At 39.7% G+C, this 18,604-nt stretch overlaps 1 protein-coding gene across 5 annotated transcripts in view; it reads left to right on the forward strand.

Annotated features, from left to right (window-relative positions):
* iqsec1b (IQ motif and Sec7 domain ArfGEF 1b) overlaps positions 1–18,604 on the forward strand; it is a 234,352-nt gene that overhangs the window by 54,011 nt on the left and 161,737 nt on the right. For 3 of the 5 annotated variants that reach the window (XM_040003174.1, XM_040003177.1, XM_040003184.1), the window contains exon 2: positions 7,872–7,901. The exons of the other annotated variants lie outside the window; for them this stretch is intronic. In XM_040003174.1, coding sequence (XP_039859108.1) covers positions 7,872–7,901 — 30 coding nt within the window. The remainder of the gene's footprint in view (positions 1–7,871; positions 7,902–18,604) is intronic. 5 annotated transcript variants of the gene reach the window in all.

The raw sequence follows: 18,604 nt of genomic DNA on the forward strand, positions 1-18,604 counted from the left end.
CCACATGCATAAAAATATAGGAGCGGCTGGGCCACTTACTAGAAGTTAGGTATATGACCTTAACTTTAGTGTATTAAAGTTAGAAAAATCACTTAAAAGTGGTCAAATATGTTATATTGTTGAATATAATTAAAGACAAAACTGCCTTCATCACAGCTTTCCATAAATGGATCTTTATTGATTTATTCAGAAAAAGCTTTAGCTTCTCAGAACAGCAGCCTCAGATTTCTTCTTAGACAGAAAATTTACAGCACAGAGAAAAAACATCAGCTGAGATCAGCTGACTTTGTGTGCTGTGCACAGCGGTGTGTACTCTGTGTGTTAACAAGAAAAACGCATATAAGAAAGTGGTGCGCAAAAGCAGGGTAGTGACAGAATTGATGCGCATTATTGATATTTGAAGCATGTGTACCTGCACATGCATGCTTATTAACACACGGGTACTGTGGAATATATTTTTTACTCACCTAAAGTGCTCGGGCTCTCGTCCACTCCCCGCAAAAAAAAAAAATAGCAGCTGTGCAGTTTAATGTTGGCTGACGAGTCTTCAATGCGTCGCACAACTGGATTTCTGGACATGCTGACGTTGTTGAAGTCCTGCACTTTTTTTCGGGCACATTATTTCGGAGACTTTAACGAGGCCGTGTTTTATGAGGTCTCCATTTTTTTTTAAAGCATTTTTATTGTAATCACTGAAACTGAGGGATTATTTTCAACATTTTGGGTGGCTTTATCATCAGATAGCTAATAGCTAAAGTCTTTGCTCATTTAAAACCTGTTTTCTGCGGAGCCATTAAAGTTTTATAAAACTTATAAATACGAAACATTGTGAGCTGGCCAAAAGCACGACTCCTAATGAATAAAGGAAAGGCTACCTGTTTATACACTCATCGGATATTTCCTGTTTTGTGATTCTCCATAAACTTGTGTGGGAAAATCCCAGCAGATCAGCGGCTGCTGAAATACCAGCCTGTTTGACACCATGCCATGTTCACAGTCCATTAAATGGTTTTTTTTTTTCTCCATTCTCATGCTCAATCTGAACTTCAGTAGGTCATCTTTACCATGTTTTCATGCCTAAATGTCTTAATTTGCTACCATGTGGTTGGCTCATTACATAATCACATTGTTTAATGAGCAAGCAGGTAAACAGTTAATACAAATTCCCTGAATGAGGTTTTGTTCGTGGTGGTTCAGTGCTACACTGATCTTAACTTTTTGTTTCTTGTATGCTGCTCAGGCACATCATACAATTCAAACAGCTAGACCCAAGTTAAAAAGATGATTAGCAGGTACCATAAACCCAGTGTGTAAATACTCCTTATCAGACTTCTTAATGTGCTTCTATTAAAAACCATCTGCTTTGGCACCATGCCTCTTTTTCCTTTCAATTAGTCAGGCGTTGTGCATGTTTTCTGTCACATCCTGTGCTTTTATGCAGTCTACCAGCTGCCCTTTTTATGCTCCTTTTATTTTGTTTGAACAAAGAGGGTCATGCAATTAGGACCCATCAATCTAGAAGGAGGATACAGCAGGAATGTTGGTGTTTTTGACACAGTGTTGATTACAGGAGAAGCAGGCTCAGTATATTTTGAGGTTATAAACATAGAAAGTGAGAAGCTGAGATGGATCTGTTGGGGATTTCACTGTGGTCAAAAACGAGCAAATGAACCATAAGGCATGGAACTGAGCCTATTTCCACTTATCATCTGGTTGATTTTTAAATAGTTGGTGCTAGATTGGATAAAACAGAAGAACTCCTGTCACTGCTTATTCCACCTAGTGGCTATCATTGGTTCTGTTGCTCATATTCTACTTGTGTATGTGGCTAAATTGCATGTTTAATGTTTTTTTCCAAGTCACTTTCTGCTGATGGGGAACTGAAAAAAAGCTTAACAATCTCTGAAAGTGACGATATCATAGTGCTTGCTTTGTCAAAGTGGATATCAGAGCCGACAGCCCGAAACTCTAAATGACTGTAATTACTGAAGAGGAAAGTAGCTTTTCCACATTTAAAAAGTTGTAACCACCAGCATTGTTTTACAAATATTTCAGCTCAGCAACGCTTGTTTTCAAGGCTCTTGTCCTTGTCTTCATTTTGTTACCTTTAATATAAGGCCAGGCGAGGGTTTTGTTAATATAGACATAACAATAATCAATCACAGCAAAGTGTCCCCATGGTTGATTAAATCTACCACCATATGTCATATATAAAATATGGAAGTAGCCAGTGTGGCACTACCTGTGGTATCTTCACCGTTGTGAAGACTGCAGCTTAGTATTTTGCTCATAGGTTAGTGACAATTTTACAGTGTAGCAAAAACTGTTTTATTTTATTTAATTTTTTAGTTATTTACTTCCAAAATATACATCATCTGTGCAATAAGTTAATCCTACCTGACTGGACCATTAGCACCATACTATTCACATTATCTGATATGTCTTATGAGTATGCATTTCCCCCCTTGTGAGTATTAACTGTGTTTGAGGAATAAACTGATAACTTTGTCTCAACTAAACTGGCTCTCTAAGGCTGGTCTGCTGTGGATGTTTGTTAAACCTTTAAATATCAAGCACAGTTACCTCAACAATAGAGTAGTATGCTGTTTGTTCATAACAGCAGTTATTATGTTAACAAAGTAGCAAATGCTGTCAATCATTATCAGGGTCCGTGGGTCGATGACATTGGGTTTTGAGATTTGGTTGGTTCACATTTTATTTTGGATTTGTGAAGCAGTCCTTTAGTATTTGGTCTTTTAAATTTGGTTTTATTTCATAGTGTCTCTTGAGTTTTTATTATTTATGTTTCTAATTCTTAGTTCTTAATGAAACGATGTTAGTTCCCTTTTATGTCACCTCTCTCCTAGTTTCTAAGTGTAGTTGGCCTTGTCATTGTGTTTATTTACTTTTGGTCCATGCCTGGTTTATAGTGTTGTTTTAGATTCATGGGTCTTAGTCCTGGTTTCCTGTTTTATTTTCTAACCTTGTGTGTGTTCAGCATTGCTTGTCTCTGTCTCAGCAGTTAGATTTTTGTCACCTGTGTCTTGTTTTGTTCCCAGATGTTTCCTCTCTGTTCCGATCTCCCCTCTGTGTACAGGGAGTGCAGAATTATTAGGCAAATAAGTATTTTGTCCACATCATCCTCTTCATGCATGTTGTCTTACTCCAAGCTGTATAGGCTCGAAAGCCTACTACCAATTAAGCATATTAGGTGATGTGCATCTCTGTAATGAGAAGGGGTGTGGTCTAATGACATCAACACCCTATATCAGGTGTGCATAATTATTAGGCAACGTCCTTTTCTTTGGCAAAATGGGTCAAAAGAAGGACTTGACAGGCTCAGAAAAGTCAAAAATAGTGAGATATCTTGCAGAGGGATGCAGCAGTCTCAAAATTGCAAAGCTTCTGAAGCGTGATCATCGAACAATCAAGCGTTTCATTCAAAATAGTCAACAGGGTCGCAAGAAGCGTGTGGAAAAACCAAGGTGCAAAATAACTGCCCATGAACTGAGAAAAGTCAAGCGTGCAGCTGCCAAGATGCCACTTGCCACCAGTTTGGCCATATTTCAGAGCTGCAACATCACTGGAGTGCCCAAAAGCACAAGGTGTGCAATACTCAGAGACATGGCCAAGGTAAGAAAGGCTGAAAGACGACCACCACTGAACAAGACACACAAGCTGAAACGTCAAGACTGGGCCAAGAAATATCTCAAGACTGGTTTTTCTAAGGTTTCATGGACTGATGAAATGAGAGTGAGTCTTGATGGGCCAGATGGATGGGCCCGTGGCTGGATTGGTAAAGGGCAGAGAGCTCCAGTCCGACTCAGACGCCAGCAAGGTGGAGGTGGAGTACTGGTTTGGGCTGGTATCATCAAAGATGAGCTTGTGGGGCCTTTTCGGGTTGAGGATGGAGTCAAGCTCAACTCCCAGTCCTACTGCCAGTTTCTGGAAGACACCTTCTTCAAGCAGTGGTACAGGAAGAAGTCTGCATCCTTCAAGAAAAACATGATTTTCATGCAGGACAATGCTCCATCACACGCGTCCAAGTACTCCACAGCGTGGCTGGCAAGAAAGGGTATAAAAGAAGAAAAACTAATGACATGGCCACCTTGTTCACCTGATCTGAACCCCATTGAGAACCTGTGGTCCATCATCAAATGTGAGATTTACAAGGAGGGAAAACAGTACACCTCTCTGAACAGTGTCTGGGAGGCTGTGGTTGCTGCTGCACGCAATGTTGATGGTGAACAGATCAAAACACTGACAGAATCCATGGATGGCAGGCTTTTGAGTGTCCTTGCAAAGAAAGGTGGCTATATTGGTCGCTGATTTGTTTTTGTTTTGTTTTTGAATGTCAGAAATGTATATTTGTGAATGTGGAGATGTTATATTGGTGTCACTGGTAAAAATAAATAATTGAAATGGGTATATATTTGTTTTTTTGTTAAGTTGCCTAATAATTCTGCACAGTAATAGTCACCTGCACACACAGATATCCCCCTAAAATAGCTAAAACTAAAAACAAACTAAAAACTACTTCCAAAAACATTCAGCTTTGATATTAATGAGTTTTTTGGGTTCATTGAGAACATGGTTGTTGTTCAATAATAAAATTATTCCTCAAAAATACAACTTGCCTAATAATTCTGCACTCCCTGTATAGTGCTTTCTTCCTTCCTGCTGTTGTCAGAGCATACTGTTAACTTCACACTGTGTTAGGGAAAATATTCTAAAACACTTCTTCAGTAAAGACTCAGAGAAGAGAAACACACAGAGTTCTTGCTAGCAAGGGCAGTCTCAGAGACTCGCACTAAGAAACTGCCCCGGTCTTTATTTATACTTCAGTGTGTGTGTGTGTGTGTGTGTGTCCTGCTGATCAAAGGGTCATGAAAGCACAAAAGGTACATCCTTGGTCAGGAAAGGGTAGTCTCCCCCTCACCCTAAATAACATGGTGAGGAAGTCCAGCAGTTCATCTATATGTAAAGAAGCACTTAAACTAAAACAGACATAGCTACGTTAATCCTACCGTAAAACAATAAAACAAGGTACGAACTCTCATGCTCCCAGGACGTGGGGGTGCATTCCTGGAGTGCACACCAAGCCTGCAGCCTGTTAGAGATCACACACAATTGATTATATGCCTCTAAGTATACATGGTTGAATATTTCCTAATACAAATAACTACATGCAGTATTCTACCATATGCAAACTTATATCACTAAAAGATTATACTGACTACTAAATACAATTTTCCATTGACACACTGTTAAGTTACTGTTTCAGTCCCTGTTTGAGTTCAGGTTCTCTGTGTCCTAGTGTGTCCTAGCCACAGTTTTTAGTTGCTCTTCTCTTGGACTTTTTTTTTCCGTTTGATTTTGTATATCGGACAAAAATCAAATGAAGGACTCGCCTTTTGATCAACTCCACCGTCCTCTCTGTCTGCATTCTGGGTCCTTACTTCCAAGTCATTCACATGAACCTAACTATATGTGTTTTGAATTTGGCTAATGATGTTACATTTAACAGCTATGTGAATGAGCCAAATCGGAGAGCTGATTCTTTGTAGTGAATGAGATGGAAGAGCAGAATCTTCAGTCACTCGTTCTCAGTCCATGCAGGCAGGGCCAGGACTTTATTTTGATGGGCACAACATGTGGCAAATCACAAGCAAAGACAGACTACGGTCATGCAATTATGTGAAAGGAGAGGGTTGTAAGTGCAATGGTACAGGCCAGGTCCACAGAGAGGCAGAGAGATGAGGAACTGGATTTAAATGTAATTGCACTGAGAAAAAGTGAAGAAACAAACAAAGAGAGAAAAGGCTACAAATATGAAAATGTAAAGCTATAAACTGTAAAATGAAGATTTGGCTAAAATAATACCCATTTATAAACCCCATGTATTTTGTTCCTAGTATTAGTAAATGCATAAAAATTAAGGCTTTTATGAGAACACTGAATGCAAAATTGTTTCTCCGCACACCAACAACTCACAATTGTTAAATTAGGCTAAGATAAAAGGCTCTGAACGAAGAGCAGTTTGGAAGACATGAAAGCCTGCTCTTCTGTCTGGTATTGGATGCAAATTCTAAGAAAAGCTTGGCTATCTGGCATCCTTAGATGAGATCATTAAGTGGGTTTTATCTGCCTTCTTCTATCTCATCCTTGCCAGTTACCAGTTAGTTTAAGGGGGAGTGTCACGTTCCCCCACAGCAAACAGGGGACCCACACTTGCAGTCGGAGGTCTCCCTGCTGCAGTTGCCTTGTTTACAATTTGCCGTTGATTTTGCTTTTGACAGAGGACAGGTGAATCTTTTTGTTGGTCTCACACTGACAGATCATGATTTCCTTTGGGCACATCATCAGTTCTCGCTTACTTTGTTCTTTCTGTTCCCCTCCTATCGTCCCCACTCCCAGCCTCCTTCCGACACTCCCCTTGCTGCACTCGCTCTCCATGTCATCTGAAAACAGTAGTGACAAAGTAGAACATCTAAAGTTCAGAAGTGTCTCATCAAAGCAGCTTTGTACAGGCAGCGTACCATTATGCCATTAGTAAAGGATTTGCTACGCTTCAGTGACTTTGTCTCGGGGAAAAACATGGCATGGATGAAGGTGTCAAAGCACTACTACCTCTGCCAGCATTTGTTTCACCTATCTCTATAGAGTGGAATTCACTACAGTGGAATTCAATACAGATCACACTCATTAGCTTAGTATTGAGCACCAGGAGCCAAAAAGGCTGACAGTTTTTCTACTGAAGGGAGAGTGAAGAAGACAAGAGCCCTATTAGCAGGATGTGCTGAGAAAGACAACCTGCGTATAATGAAGGAGTCCTTCAAGCCACATACGTCTGGCTGGTCTTATGCTCCCTCAACTGGTCCAAAAGCGGTGAAATAGAAGAGTCCCTATCATTTTCCAGAGTGAGGCTGATGGACGTTAACGACACCCTCATCCTTTCAGAGCCTTTTTAACGATGGAATTTTCCTCCTCTGTCTTTGAAAGGATCTGTCCCTTTATGTGACCACCGGCTCTGACATGACATCCTTTGGAATCTGTGGGGAGCAAAAGTCATGCTGGCATCTGTCATTACACACATGCCTACCCGCACATCTGGCCAAGGTCAAAAACCAAATATGTCATGTTCCTTTATAATTTAGGTCATTTTGCTTGTAATTTCCTGCGTGCTTTAAGCTTTAGTTTACGTGCCCATTTCTGACCATCAGCTGCACTGAGACAAAAATGCAGAAAAAGGCATCTGCCAGCTCTTATTAATTTCACATAAAAATCCTCTGAGCCAGACTATGATTAGAGTAAAATGTTGAACCAAGGAAAAACAAGTTCCCTGCAATGTTTGTGGTTTGATCTAGGCTAAAGCAGCTCTGAGGTATCAGAAGAATATTTTGACAGTGCTGAGGTACAGCTAAAGTAAACCTCATGCATAATTTACACTGCTTGTAAATAAGTATTAAGCAAAGCTACAAAATCAGACTGGATGTAGAAGATATGGTTGGTGTTCTTGTTTTTCTGGCCTGTGGGATTTAACTGTCCTAGACCTGCTGGTCTGGAAAAAGCAAAGAAGGCAGTTTTACTTTTATAATTGACACCATAATGTTTCACTGAACTGCCTTCAGATATGTATGATACAGAAATCCAGCCAAATATGGCTGCTTTCCCTTTATGAACTTTCATTGTTCATTTTGACCTGGTCAGAAGTGCATTATCTTGGTTTTTGGCCTCAGATGAAGTTGCTATTATCAGTCTTTGCAAGCTGCAAAACAAATGCAACCATTTTTTCTTTTATTTTTTTGAGTATGTCGCTATTCCACTTTTAGTTCATTGTTTTTCCTGATTGATATTTTTGTCATTTGCAGATCTGAAAGTGAAAGTCCGAGACGCGTCAGGTATGTGGTGCCCGGCTCGCTGTACATACGCTGTCATTCTTTTCTTATGCCCTTCTAGACGTCTGCTGCTGTGCACTCTCACTTATCAGCACTACCCTACCCATATAACTATACTGCTATCCTCGGGGAAGCAGTGATATCATAGTGCTCCCTGCTGTGTTTTCTCTCCGATTCTTCTTTTCCATCGATAGATTTATTCCTCCAGGACTGTTTTGTTTTGTGCTTAAAAAAACACATTTACGTTTTGTATCAAGGACTTTGCAAACTCTATGACTGGTTTAAGAGGAGAATTGTATAAACTAGATAGATATCAACTCAAGTTAAGCTAGTCCTAACAGATTCACTGATTTTAATGCCAGTCCACTTCACCTGATTCCCTTCATGCTCTTTAGGCTGCTTTAGCATGGCGGCAGTTACTGCATATCTGCAAAATGCTTTGTAAACCACCTCCACCCCAGCTCCTTCTTTCATGCTGTTTCTGTGGCTATGTGAGTGTTCCTTTGACTGCAGCTGTCCTGGCTGGAATATATTAGGTTCACACACATGAACGGCTGTATATGACTGACCATCTCATTCTAAAATCCTAGCTAATATTATGCTGGTAAGATTTTCATCATAGGATGTGCTTAGCTATAAAAATGTCAATGACAAGGCTCTGCTTTCAGCTGATGTTAGATGTTGATTTGGATAACGTAGTTTCAACATCAACAGTACAATGAACGTAACTTCTTAGCATCCACAAGGTAACCCCAGCTCATGGTTATGTTTTTAAATAATCTGTTAAGGTTTTACATGTAGGTGTTCTAGACAGGCCAAAATGGACTGGGGTGTGTCATTAGCAGTGTTGGTCAAGTTACTTGAAAAAAGTAATCAGAAAGTAATTACTGATTACTTCCCAAAAAGTAATCCCATTACTTTACTGATGACTTATTTACAAAAGTAATTAGTTACTTAGTTACTTTTAAAAACATGATTTACACCCTAAATAGGTGATAAAGCAATAGATCTTTCATCCCAATTCTACCTTTTCTGCATAATCCATCATATAAAATGTAATCAAATGGAAAAGTCTCTATTTAAAACTTGTTTCATTAGTTTTAATCTTTTAGCTTTATGCATCAAGCAAACATTAAATTATATGCACTCACTCTTTCAAATAGATGCAAGTAAAACACAGCAGAAAATAAGTAAAATCAAAGACTCAGCGGTCTTGTTGCTCTGTTTTCACCTGTTTAGCAGGAGTGGGGCAGGCGGAGGTTTGCCCTGGTACAGGTCTGTTGCAGCCGTTATGTCAGTGGAAGGCAGTTTCTCTGTGAATTTTACACTATCGTTGCAGCGTACTCGGTGCTTGCTCTGAGGTTTAGGGTTTTTTTCTTCCCACGCAGTGAACAGCGGACGCTAATGTTTTTGTCACTTTTTACGGAATCAAACTCAAAGTAAGGTCAGAGTCAAAGGAGCTTTGCAAAGAAAAGCGTCTGGACTTCTTTAAGTTACTTGAAGACGTTTCACCTCCCATCCGAGAAGCTTCTTCAGTTCTAAGGTCAAATGGTGGAGACCATCTGACCTTAGAACTGAAGAAGCTTCTCGGATGGGAGGTGAAACGTCTTCAAGTAACTTAAAGAAGTCCAGACGCTTTTCTTTGCAAAGCTCCTTTGATTACGATGACCTGGATGACTGAGAACCTTCACAGACAAGTAAGGTCAGAGTTTCCACGCTTTAAACGCTGCACGCTCATACTCTCTCCAGCACTTGATATATTATATTATATATTACCTATTGTTGATCTGCACACAGCTGTTGCCACGACCGTTGCACTCGCTTACGTCATTGTCATGAGACACTCTCACAAAAAAATCACGGTTTCAGTAACGTAGTGTGCTTATGGGAAAGTAACAGTAATCTAATTACCTTTTTTGCAATAGTAATCACTTACTTTACTCGTTACTTGAAAAAAGTCATCGGATTACAGTAACGCTACTGCCCATCTCTGGTCATTAGTACGATCATCTGTCATTCTCAGCTCATCTATGTGCTTGTGCCAAATGTAAAGTCTTTACAATGAACACTGAGAACTGCATGTCCAAATCCCTTTCAGCCTGCAAAAACACCAATGTTTTTTCCCCAAGACAACTCATTAACTGGCATACTGCTAGTGATGGTAATGGCTCTCAGTGCTTCTGGAACTCCACAGTGTCCTGAAAGAAAGCAGCGTGTCTGTGTGGGGATGAATTGAAGGCCTGTCCCTAAGAGACGGAGGAATCAGACAACGTTCCAAGTTAATCACAGGGCAGCACAACACTTTCATCACAGCTATAGATGCTCCGGCTGGATGGGGCTGTGACTCTGTAATATGTGCCTGTAGTTCTGATGGCAGATAGAACTGGAGTTACCTGGGATATAAATGGAAAGTTGTAGATGCACCAGTTTGTCAACGCATCAGCCAGTTACTATTGTACTATAGTACCGCTGAAATCTTTAATTGCATATAGTTTGTTTTTCGTAAACCCTATCCCCCTATTATTGTGTGTGCATATATACATATACATATACATACCATTTGTCTGATTTAATAGTGCTACTGTGACTACTAGGAGTGGGCGATATAAACGATATACGATATAAACGATATAAATTTGGCCAACGATAGAGATTTTGACTATACCGCTCTATCGTGATAGAGCTGTTGATGATGTTGATGATGTCATCAAGCTGCGCCTGTTTTGGTCAAAAGCATCACAGCGGCTACAACCATTATCATCTGCAAATTATGCCGGGCGACAGTCATAGCAAAGAGATGAAGCACTTTTGAAATATGGGGAAAGCCAAAAACGTTTTAATTAGTTTCAAAAATCTCTCAGTCATAACATGGTATGTCATGTTTAGGTGGAAACTAGCGAGCTAACTTCCTGTTAACTTGTAACTCTGTTAAATTTAATAAATTCTGTTTTCATGGATGCCTGGATGTTAAACTTAATCGTTACACCTGGTAAAGCAGCAACGCTGACGATTTTATTAAAGATGAAAGAATTTAGGCCGTTTTTAACTCTTAGTGTTCGTTTGACTTTGGGACCTGAAGGGACGGAGTTTTGGACCCAGATTACTCCGCGAAGCTCCTCACTACGGCAGCCGTAATGTTCTGACAATCCATCAAGCAGTGCGGCTTACCAAAGTTGTACTAAAACATTTTTTAACAGATTTCTGCACGCCCAAATCGGTTCAAGGTCAGTAAGCACAACCAGAACACTCTCAATTTTTGAGAAAATTAAAGGACTTTAAGTGTGCCTTATAGTGTGGAAAATACGTTATACAGAAGAAAAGAATATATCGTGATATATATCGTTACCGCACGTGCTTCAAATTATATCGCGATACGGATTTTAGGCCATATCGCCCAGCCCTAGTGACTACAATGGACGTAAGCAGCAGTGTTTACTGGGTCACTGTTACAGTATGAGACTGCTATTTACTTTGTACTTTTTAATTTAATTTTCAATACCCCGAGATGATTGTTGGCATCTGCAGAGTAAATAACTTGGGAGCACTGCGGCGAAAAAAAGAACGAAAGAAGGAAAACGGTGTGAAAAAACTCAAAATTTCCTGATAATTTTCTGGCAGTACAAACTGTTGAAACGTGAGGCCAAAGTGAAGAGAAGCATAGAGAAACAATGGCCAACAAACGGGAGAAAACAGAAACTACAGCATGACATGCACTATATAAATATGAACACGATGAGTGAAAAGTACTCTGTTACTCTGTTGCCACTGAAGTATGCTGTTTATTTTTAACAAAATCCTGGTCCCCACAAGTTTGAAGGCATTTTTGAGACTCGAAATGTGGCTTTAGTGACAGGGTTACAATTAGGTTGTGGTTAGATTTAGGGTTAGACATTCATTTTTCATGGTTAGGGTAAGGTTAGGTCCTTTACCCTACACACAGGGTTGACCAGCCAGCAGTCACTTTAGGGGAAACACTGGTAAAACCTTTAACTGAAATATGAGAACCACTCATTTAAATTACATCAAATTGAACACTACACTTATTTGTCTGTCCTGCAATACATGTGCCAAGTTTGAAGCAAAGCAGATGTAATAGTTTCTGAGACAGGAGGAAAAAAAAGGCTGACATAGAAGTAGGTTTGCTCCAAACAGCACCCTGGACCTCCAAATGCACAAACAGTGCAGCAGGCAACACGGGACTCACTGCATCCGATTATCAGTTGCATTCTGAGAACCAGTGCAAAAGAACCACTCTGACTGTTTGGACATTTCCTGACCTTGAAATTGGTTTTGTGTGTTTGTGTTCTATTTTGGGTTTTGTGGTAATGTGGTGGAAAATGAGAATAGTGATCTCACATCCTTTTCAGAAGCACCGTCAGTTTGCTGCATCAGCAAGAGCAAAATATTTTAGAAAATATAAGAATGATTCTTAAAGTCTGTATTCAACATCAGCCCTCAGCCCTTTGCTCAAAAAGCTAAGAAAGAATTTTGTTTAATGTGGTTGTTGCAGGACCATCTGTAAATCGCTCTGCATCAACGTAGAAATTAAGGAATTTATAGGTAAATGCATCAAAGGAATGACACTAGATTTTGCTTAGACAGGCTTAGAGTTTGTCTTTGCACTTAGACTGCTTAGAGAATAAAATGGGTTATGGGCGTTAATATACTGCTAATTTAGGTCATGCTTCATATGACATTTGAGGCCAACATAAATAACACACTACTTGATGTAAGTGGCTTTTTTCTGTGGTTACAGGCTGACAACATCACATTGATTAAAAATTAGAGGACTTGTGATTGTCTTTCACCAGCTGCTGTGTGCTTGTTTACCCTCTTGAAGTAAAGTTTCTGTGATGAAACACAGCTATATGGACTGTACCAACTTCAGCTAATTAGGGAGGGGTTTTTTTCCTTACGTCTGTCCGATTTATTTTGATTCAAGTGATGACCTCTGCTGAAATAGCCATAAGTGTTAAAATCTGCAGTTGCACTTGAGACTGGCTCCAATAGCAATGTTAAAATGTTTAAATTAACAATATTAAGAATCATGTTTATAACCTGCTACAGAAGACTGTGTAGTTTTTTTCCCCCTCTTAATAACAGCTGTGTAGGATTATTCTTAAATAACTCAACTGGATACTCGTAGGGCTTAAAATTATGAGCATGGCTACTTTGACAAGTGTTGTGTGACTCCACTGGACCTCTAGTGACACATATAACTGTGAAGCTGAATTTAAGAAATAAGTGCTTAAAGTTAAGGTTTTAAAAACATGTTTAATGTCATCTTCTGTCAGTAAGGAATGTTTTGTCACCAGGTTGGTTGGATGGTTGTCATCAATAGACTTACATTAGTTTATGTTAGCTAGCTATAAACAGAACCACTAATTCAGGAGAATCAGTCTCAGGGGGTCACTTTTGTGCTGGCCCTGGCTGATATACCATTAGTTTTATGTTCAAACTGTGGATATGCTGCCCACTTTCACTAAGTGGTTCTTAGTAGTTTGGCTAGCTGCACTGACAGGAAAATCCTCATGTTAGCTGTAATGTTGGGGTTTGTGAAGCACTTTCTAAATGAGGACCGTGTGGAGGAGAGCCTGTTAGAGCATCTAATACTGTACATGAGAGTTATGATGAAAATCTTTAAACTTTATAGTATTAGATATTGTGCTGGAGCAGGGAAGCATTCTCACTTCTGTTGGAAAGGATTGCTAACACCTGATGAAGCATACAGTCACAGCTCATGGGTTATGTTTTTATATGTTACTGGCCCCATTCTGAATACATTAAAGTTTGGAATAGGCTTGATACATTATGCAGTTGGCCATCCAGACATGTTTCTGATATCACAGTTCTGTGAAGCTGCAGGTATGGTGAAAGTGGAAAAGGATTTCATCAGCCTATAAAAAGGCAAAGACTTACAGGACTGAATTGTTGACAGAGTAAAGCCTCTCTCTTTATCGGGTCAAGCATAAACTCTCATGAGCTTATGCTTGGGAAGGATATTGAAGCTTTGTAACAGCCTTCAGTGCACTAACAGAACCTCATTCCAGGAAAATGGAATTACCTAAGCTGTAAGCAGTAGCCACACTTTAGCAGAAGACAGTGTGAGATATTGAGGGGAACAGGGGGTCTTTGTGTGTGGTGGCTTACAGAAATCATCACCAGCTCCTGAGAGATGACTGTCAGCTGTACTGTTCCACTTCACGTCTCCACTGTGGGACTTAAAAACTGTCAGCAGTGTCTTATTGCAAGATCCTGCCTGTGGCTGCGTTAGCTGCAGTGGCGTTTTGATGAAACGGTAGGACACCATACTGATGACTCCAAAGTGGTGGTTCAGATTCACTCCGCTGACAGGAAAATTACTTTTTGTCCATTGACCACAGAGGTTAGCAAATTACCAATAGACCTGCCACTCCACTCTTAGAATCTATATGAGCTAGGTTTTAACTACGCAGCAGAGTGGAACAGAGGTGGGAGTGAAGGTGTTCAGGGTGTACATTCAAAATTTTAACAGCAGATGGATGATAGTAAAGCTCCACAGTGTCTGTTGTCTCTGTTATTAAATTTGCAGTGGAGTGAAAGTAATGAATATATTTGATGATTATTTTTCAGATCTAGCAGCTGGAATGCAAATATTTACTCCCCAAACAAGAGCTTTTCACTCTTTTCTTTTAATCTGAGCTTTGTATTTTATATTAGTCTCAAAGGAGTCGGACATGAGAAAATGTTTTGTTTGTTTTTTTACTAGATTTGGAGAGAAGGGTCTGGCTGCAGCCACTGTGGAGCTCCACAGTAAGCAGAAACACGTGACCTCGACAGCAAGTGGAAACACGTGACCTGCATAGATTCAGTGGAAACTGTCAAGTGGATCATAAAGGCTGGGACAGAGTCATTCATATAGATTCCGCATAGATGCCCAATATGCTGCATGGCTGAGAGCGGCCGGTTCGAATCCGACCCATGGCCGCATGTGTTCACTGTACCCTTTCAAATAAAGTCATAAAAAGGCCAAAAACCCAACATGGAACCCTAACCATACTGTGGAGGTAACGTGTTTCTGCCTACTGTGGAGCTTCACAGTGGCTGCAACCAGGTCCTCTTGGATTTGGAGGGATAGATCATTTCTCAAGGAGAAGTGTCACACAAGTGTTGCATTTCCACTGTGTCATCCCTGGTGACAACCCCCAACACTAGCTCAAAACTCAAAATCTTATGGAGTCGTTCTTTGTTTCCTGATTGTTGAAACTTTTGAGAATAGAGTTGTTGGTTGTTTTTTTTGGGGGGGGGGGTTGCTACAGTGCTAATCACTGCGCCACCAAAAATACATTTTTTATATAGTATTTTAATAGCAAAGTGTTAGGGTTAGAGTCATGTACTGATTCTTATATAATGCTTTTCTACTCTAGTTGAGCACTTAAAGCACTTTTTAACATGCCTCATTCAGCTGCTTTCTATCTGAACTGCAACTGTGAGCAACTTCAGGTTCAGTAGCTTGCCCAAGCATACTTTGGCACAGAGACTGGAGCATCCAGTTATCACTAATCTTCCAACCTTCCAGTTAGTGGATGATTTTAAGATATTTATTTATTTTTGTGAGTTATCCAATAACTAGCACTGTGTTAATCTCTTAACATCAATCATGTCACTGGCAACCCATGTGAGGAAACGACTGGAAAACTAGGGTATATTACAATTGCAGGGAAATTTCCTGAATGCATTTTGACAAACTATTTTATTTTTACATTTTTTTGCATTTGCAAATGACCTAAAACAAACTCTACCCACAACCCTAGACAATGTGCCAGTAGCCTGATAATCTCATCAAAGCATTTTGCCGATGCTCATTTTCATGAATCTAATTGGCTAGTTTTGTTGGCAAATGATTTGACATTTTATTTCTCCCAACACAGCTCTATCCACTCACCAACTGTCAGAGATGAAGAAGTTGCCACCAAACAATCCAAAGAGAGATCAGTTTGAACTGAATAAGAAATCTGAGATGCAGATCGAGAGGTCCGGATCTAATTATAACTGATACCAGCTCATGCTGTGACACATCAAGGAGATCAAAAATACATAGATCAATAAACAATTGAAGACACATTCTTCTAATTTGCCTGATGGCAGTCCAAGAAAGTTAAAGGACATTAGCATACCCCATGTATTCCCATGTCACCTTAGAAAATTGAAGGGTCAGAATTGCTGCAGAAGGTTAACTGTTAATAGTGTCATTTATTTATTTCTTTATGACTGTGCCATTGATATTCATTTTAATAGCAGGCTTCAGGATAGCTATGACAATAGCTAAACCAAGACATTGGACAGAGTGAGAGAAAATATGGTGTGTATCCAGAACTCAAGGTCGGATTTGGCAGCAGGGAAAACCCTAACTTCTGGCAGAGGAGTGCAGCTTGTGGAAAATACTCATAAAACCCACATAATGAATTCTTTGTGAGTCCCATGGACTCTCTTTCAGAAAGAAACCAAAGAAATACACCTCTGCACTTACTCGAGTAGTCATTTTTAACCATTATCTAACAGAGAAGAAAAATCTCTTTTTTTGGAAGTTTGCTAAATTGCCCACAGATACAGTAGGGGGAGAAAATTATTTGATCCTCTGCTGAATTACAAATTCACTTCCAAAGAAAAGAGTCTTAATTTTTGTAGTAGTCTCATTTTATTGGAGAGAGACAGAATATTAACCAGAAGTCTGTGGAAAAACAAACACATGGCATAAAAGTTATCAATCGATTTGCCAATGACATTAAGTGTTTGCATACCTCCAACCCAGTCAGAATCTTGGCTCCCACAGATTGCTTGTGTTTCCATAGGTTTCTTTATTGCTTAAACTTAAGTAGTTATAGTGTACTTTTACTTTACATTTACATCTCCTAGCAAAACACAAAAATCTATTCTGCTCCTGTGCTTATATTTGACTTATGCATTGTATATAAAGCTGTGTTACTACTATTGTACTGTAATGCTGCTATAACTACTAACACCTTGCTTTGATGGATTCACACTTCAAATTAACTTCAAATCAATGTTTTGAAAAGAAGCAAAATGCCCTCTGTATACATGCTGCTGGCTAAGCATCCTTCTAAGTGATCTTAAGAAGAGACTGTCTTAACACGAAATTAAGGTATCGAGGAGTAATGTTAGAAAAAATGGCTGAAGATTTTTATCAAAGTAAAATCTATATGAATATCTAAAAATATGTATATATTAGGGGTGAAACGATGCACAAAATTCACGGTTCGGTTCGATACTTTGGTGTCACGGTTCGATATTTTTTCGATACAAAAAAATGTTCATGCCTTTTTAATTTGTCATTTATTAAAATTATAAATATATATTTTAACTCAAAAGTACAGTTTTTAAATTTAATGTTGCTGAAACAACAAAGTAATAAAAAAATTAATCTATCTGATCAAGAAATAACTCATCTTTGGAAAAGAGAGTTTATTACAGAGAAATGGCTCTTTCCAAAATAAAAGCTATACTATCCGCTTCTTCTGGGGTATACTCTCAGCAGCATATTAAACATATCAGGTCCCCATAAGGAGGATCATGTGCTAACGGCTGTCTAAATGACCCGGGTAAAGTTTGTAGCATGCATGCTTGTTGTTTTTGTCTGCTTCCACTTGTCTTTGCACTAGGATGATGTCGGCGTAAATGTGCAGTCATATTCATTTTGTTCCCACTAGTGCTGTCAGCGTTAATCAGAAATGACGTTAACGCCACAACACGGCGAATCTCCGTTAACGAGCTACAGCGGATCGCCCCGTGCGTGGGGCTGGACGGTGTCAACACGTTAACGAGCAAACTGCGCTAACGCACTAGTTCCCACCCATGTAATTGAGCATTGCGTGGCACATCCAACATACTGTTTTAATTTTGTCCATGACGCGCTTACCTTCAGGGTCATACGTCACATGAAGACCAAAATAGTTCCAAAGGCCAGATCTGAATGAGGGGGGGGGTTCAATTTGCCATGTTGCAAGGAGAGTTTAACTTCTGTCTTGCTAGCTTGCGCTGTGCTTAGTGGATCTGCGCTCGACAGTGCAGCCTAGGCGGAGTAGTCGAAGGCAGATCCACTGTGCGCATAACACAGACAGCATCGTCGGAAGAAAAGTTGATAAAATAAATTAAAAATTTTGTATTGTTCGATACATATGCGTACCGAACCGAAAGCACTGTATCGAACGGTTCAATATCGATACGAGTATCGTTGCACCCCTAATATATATGTATGTAAGTGTGACATGTATCATTGAAATGATCAAACTGTAAATTCATTGAAGCTATGCAGCCATCCAATCAGTTTTTACAACAGAATTCCATGTCAGCCACCAGCAGCATTTTCTAACCACTTCTGATATGATTTTTTTTATTTAATTTAATATGTAACAAACCAGATTGCTGTGGGGCCACAGCAGTCTCAGGGTGGACAGGTTGCCAGTGTGTCGCAGGGCCAACACATGGACACAGACAACCATTCACACTCACATTTCACACCTTCGGGGAATTTAAAATGACCAATTAGCCTGTTTACTTACTCATTTATGAGAACAGTCACTGTGCCTCAGTGGCCCTTCCTGTGCATGGCTGACCATGCCATTGTAGCGCTGCTATGTTGTTCTCATTGCTCTGCTATGGTACTTGGCAACTCGTTTGAATGTACTATGCTAGAATTTCCCTTTCCT

The sequence above is a fragment of the Simochromis diagramma genome, unplaced genomic scaffold (assembly GCF_900408965.1).
Source record: "Simochromis diagramma unplaced genomic scaffold, fSimDia1.1 OVJJ01000646.1, whole genome shotgun sequence".
Classification (NCBI taxonomy): Eukaryota; Metazoa; Chordata; class Actinopteri; order Cichliformes; family Cichlidae; genus Simochromis; species Simochromis diagramma.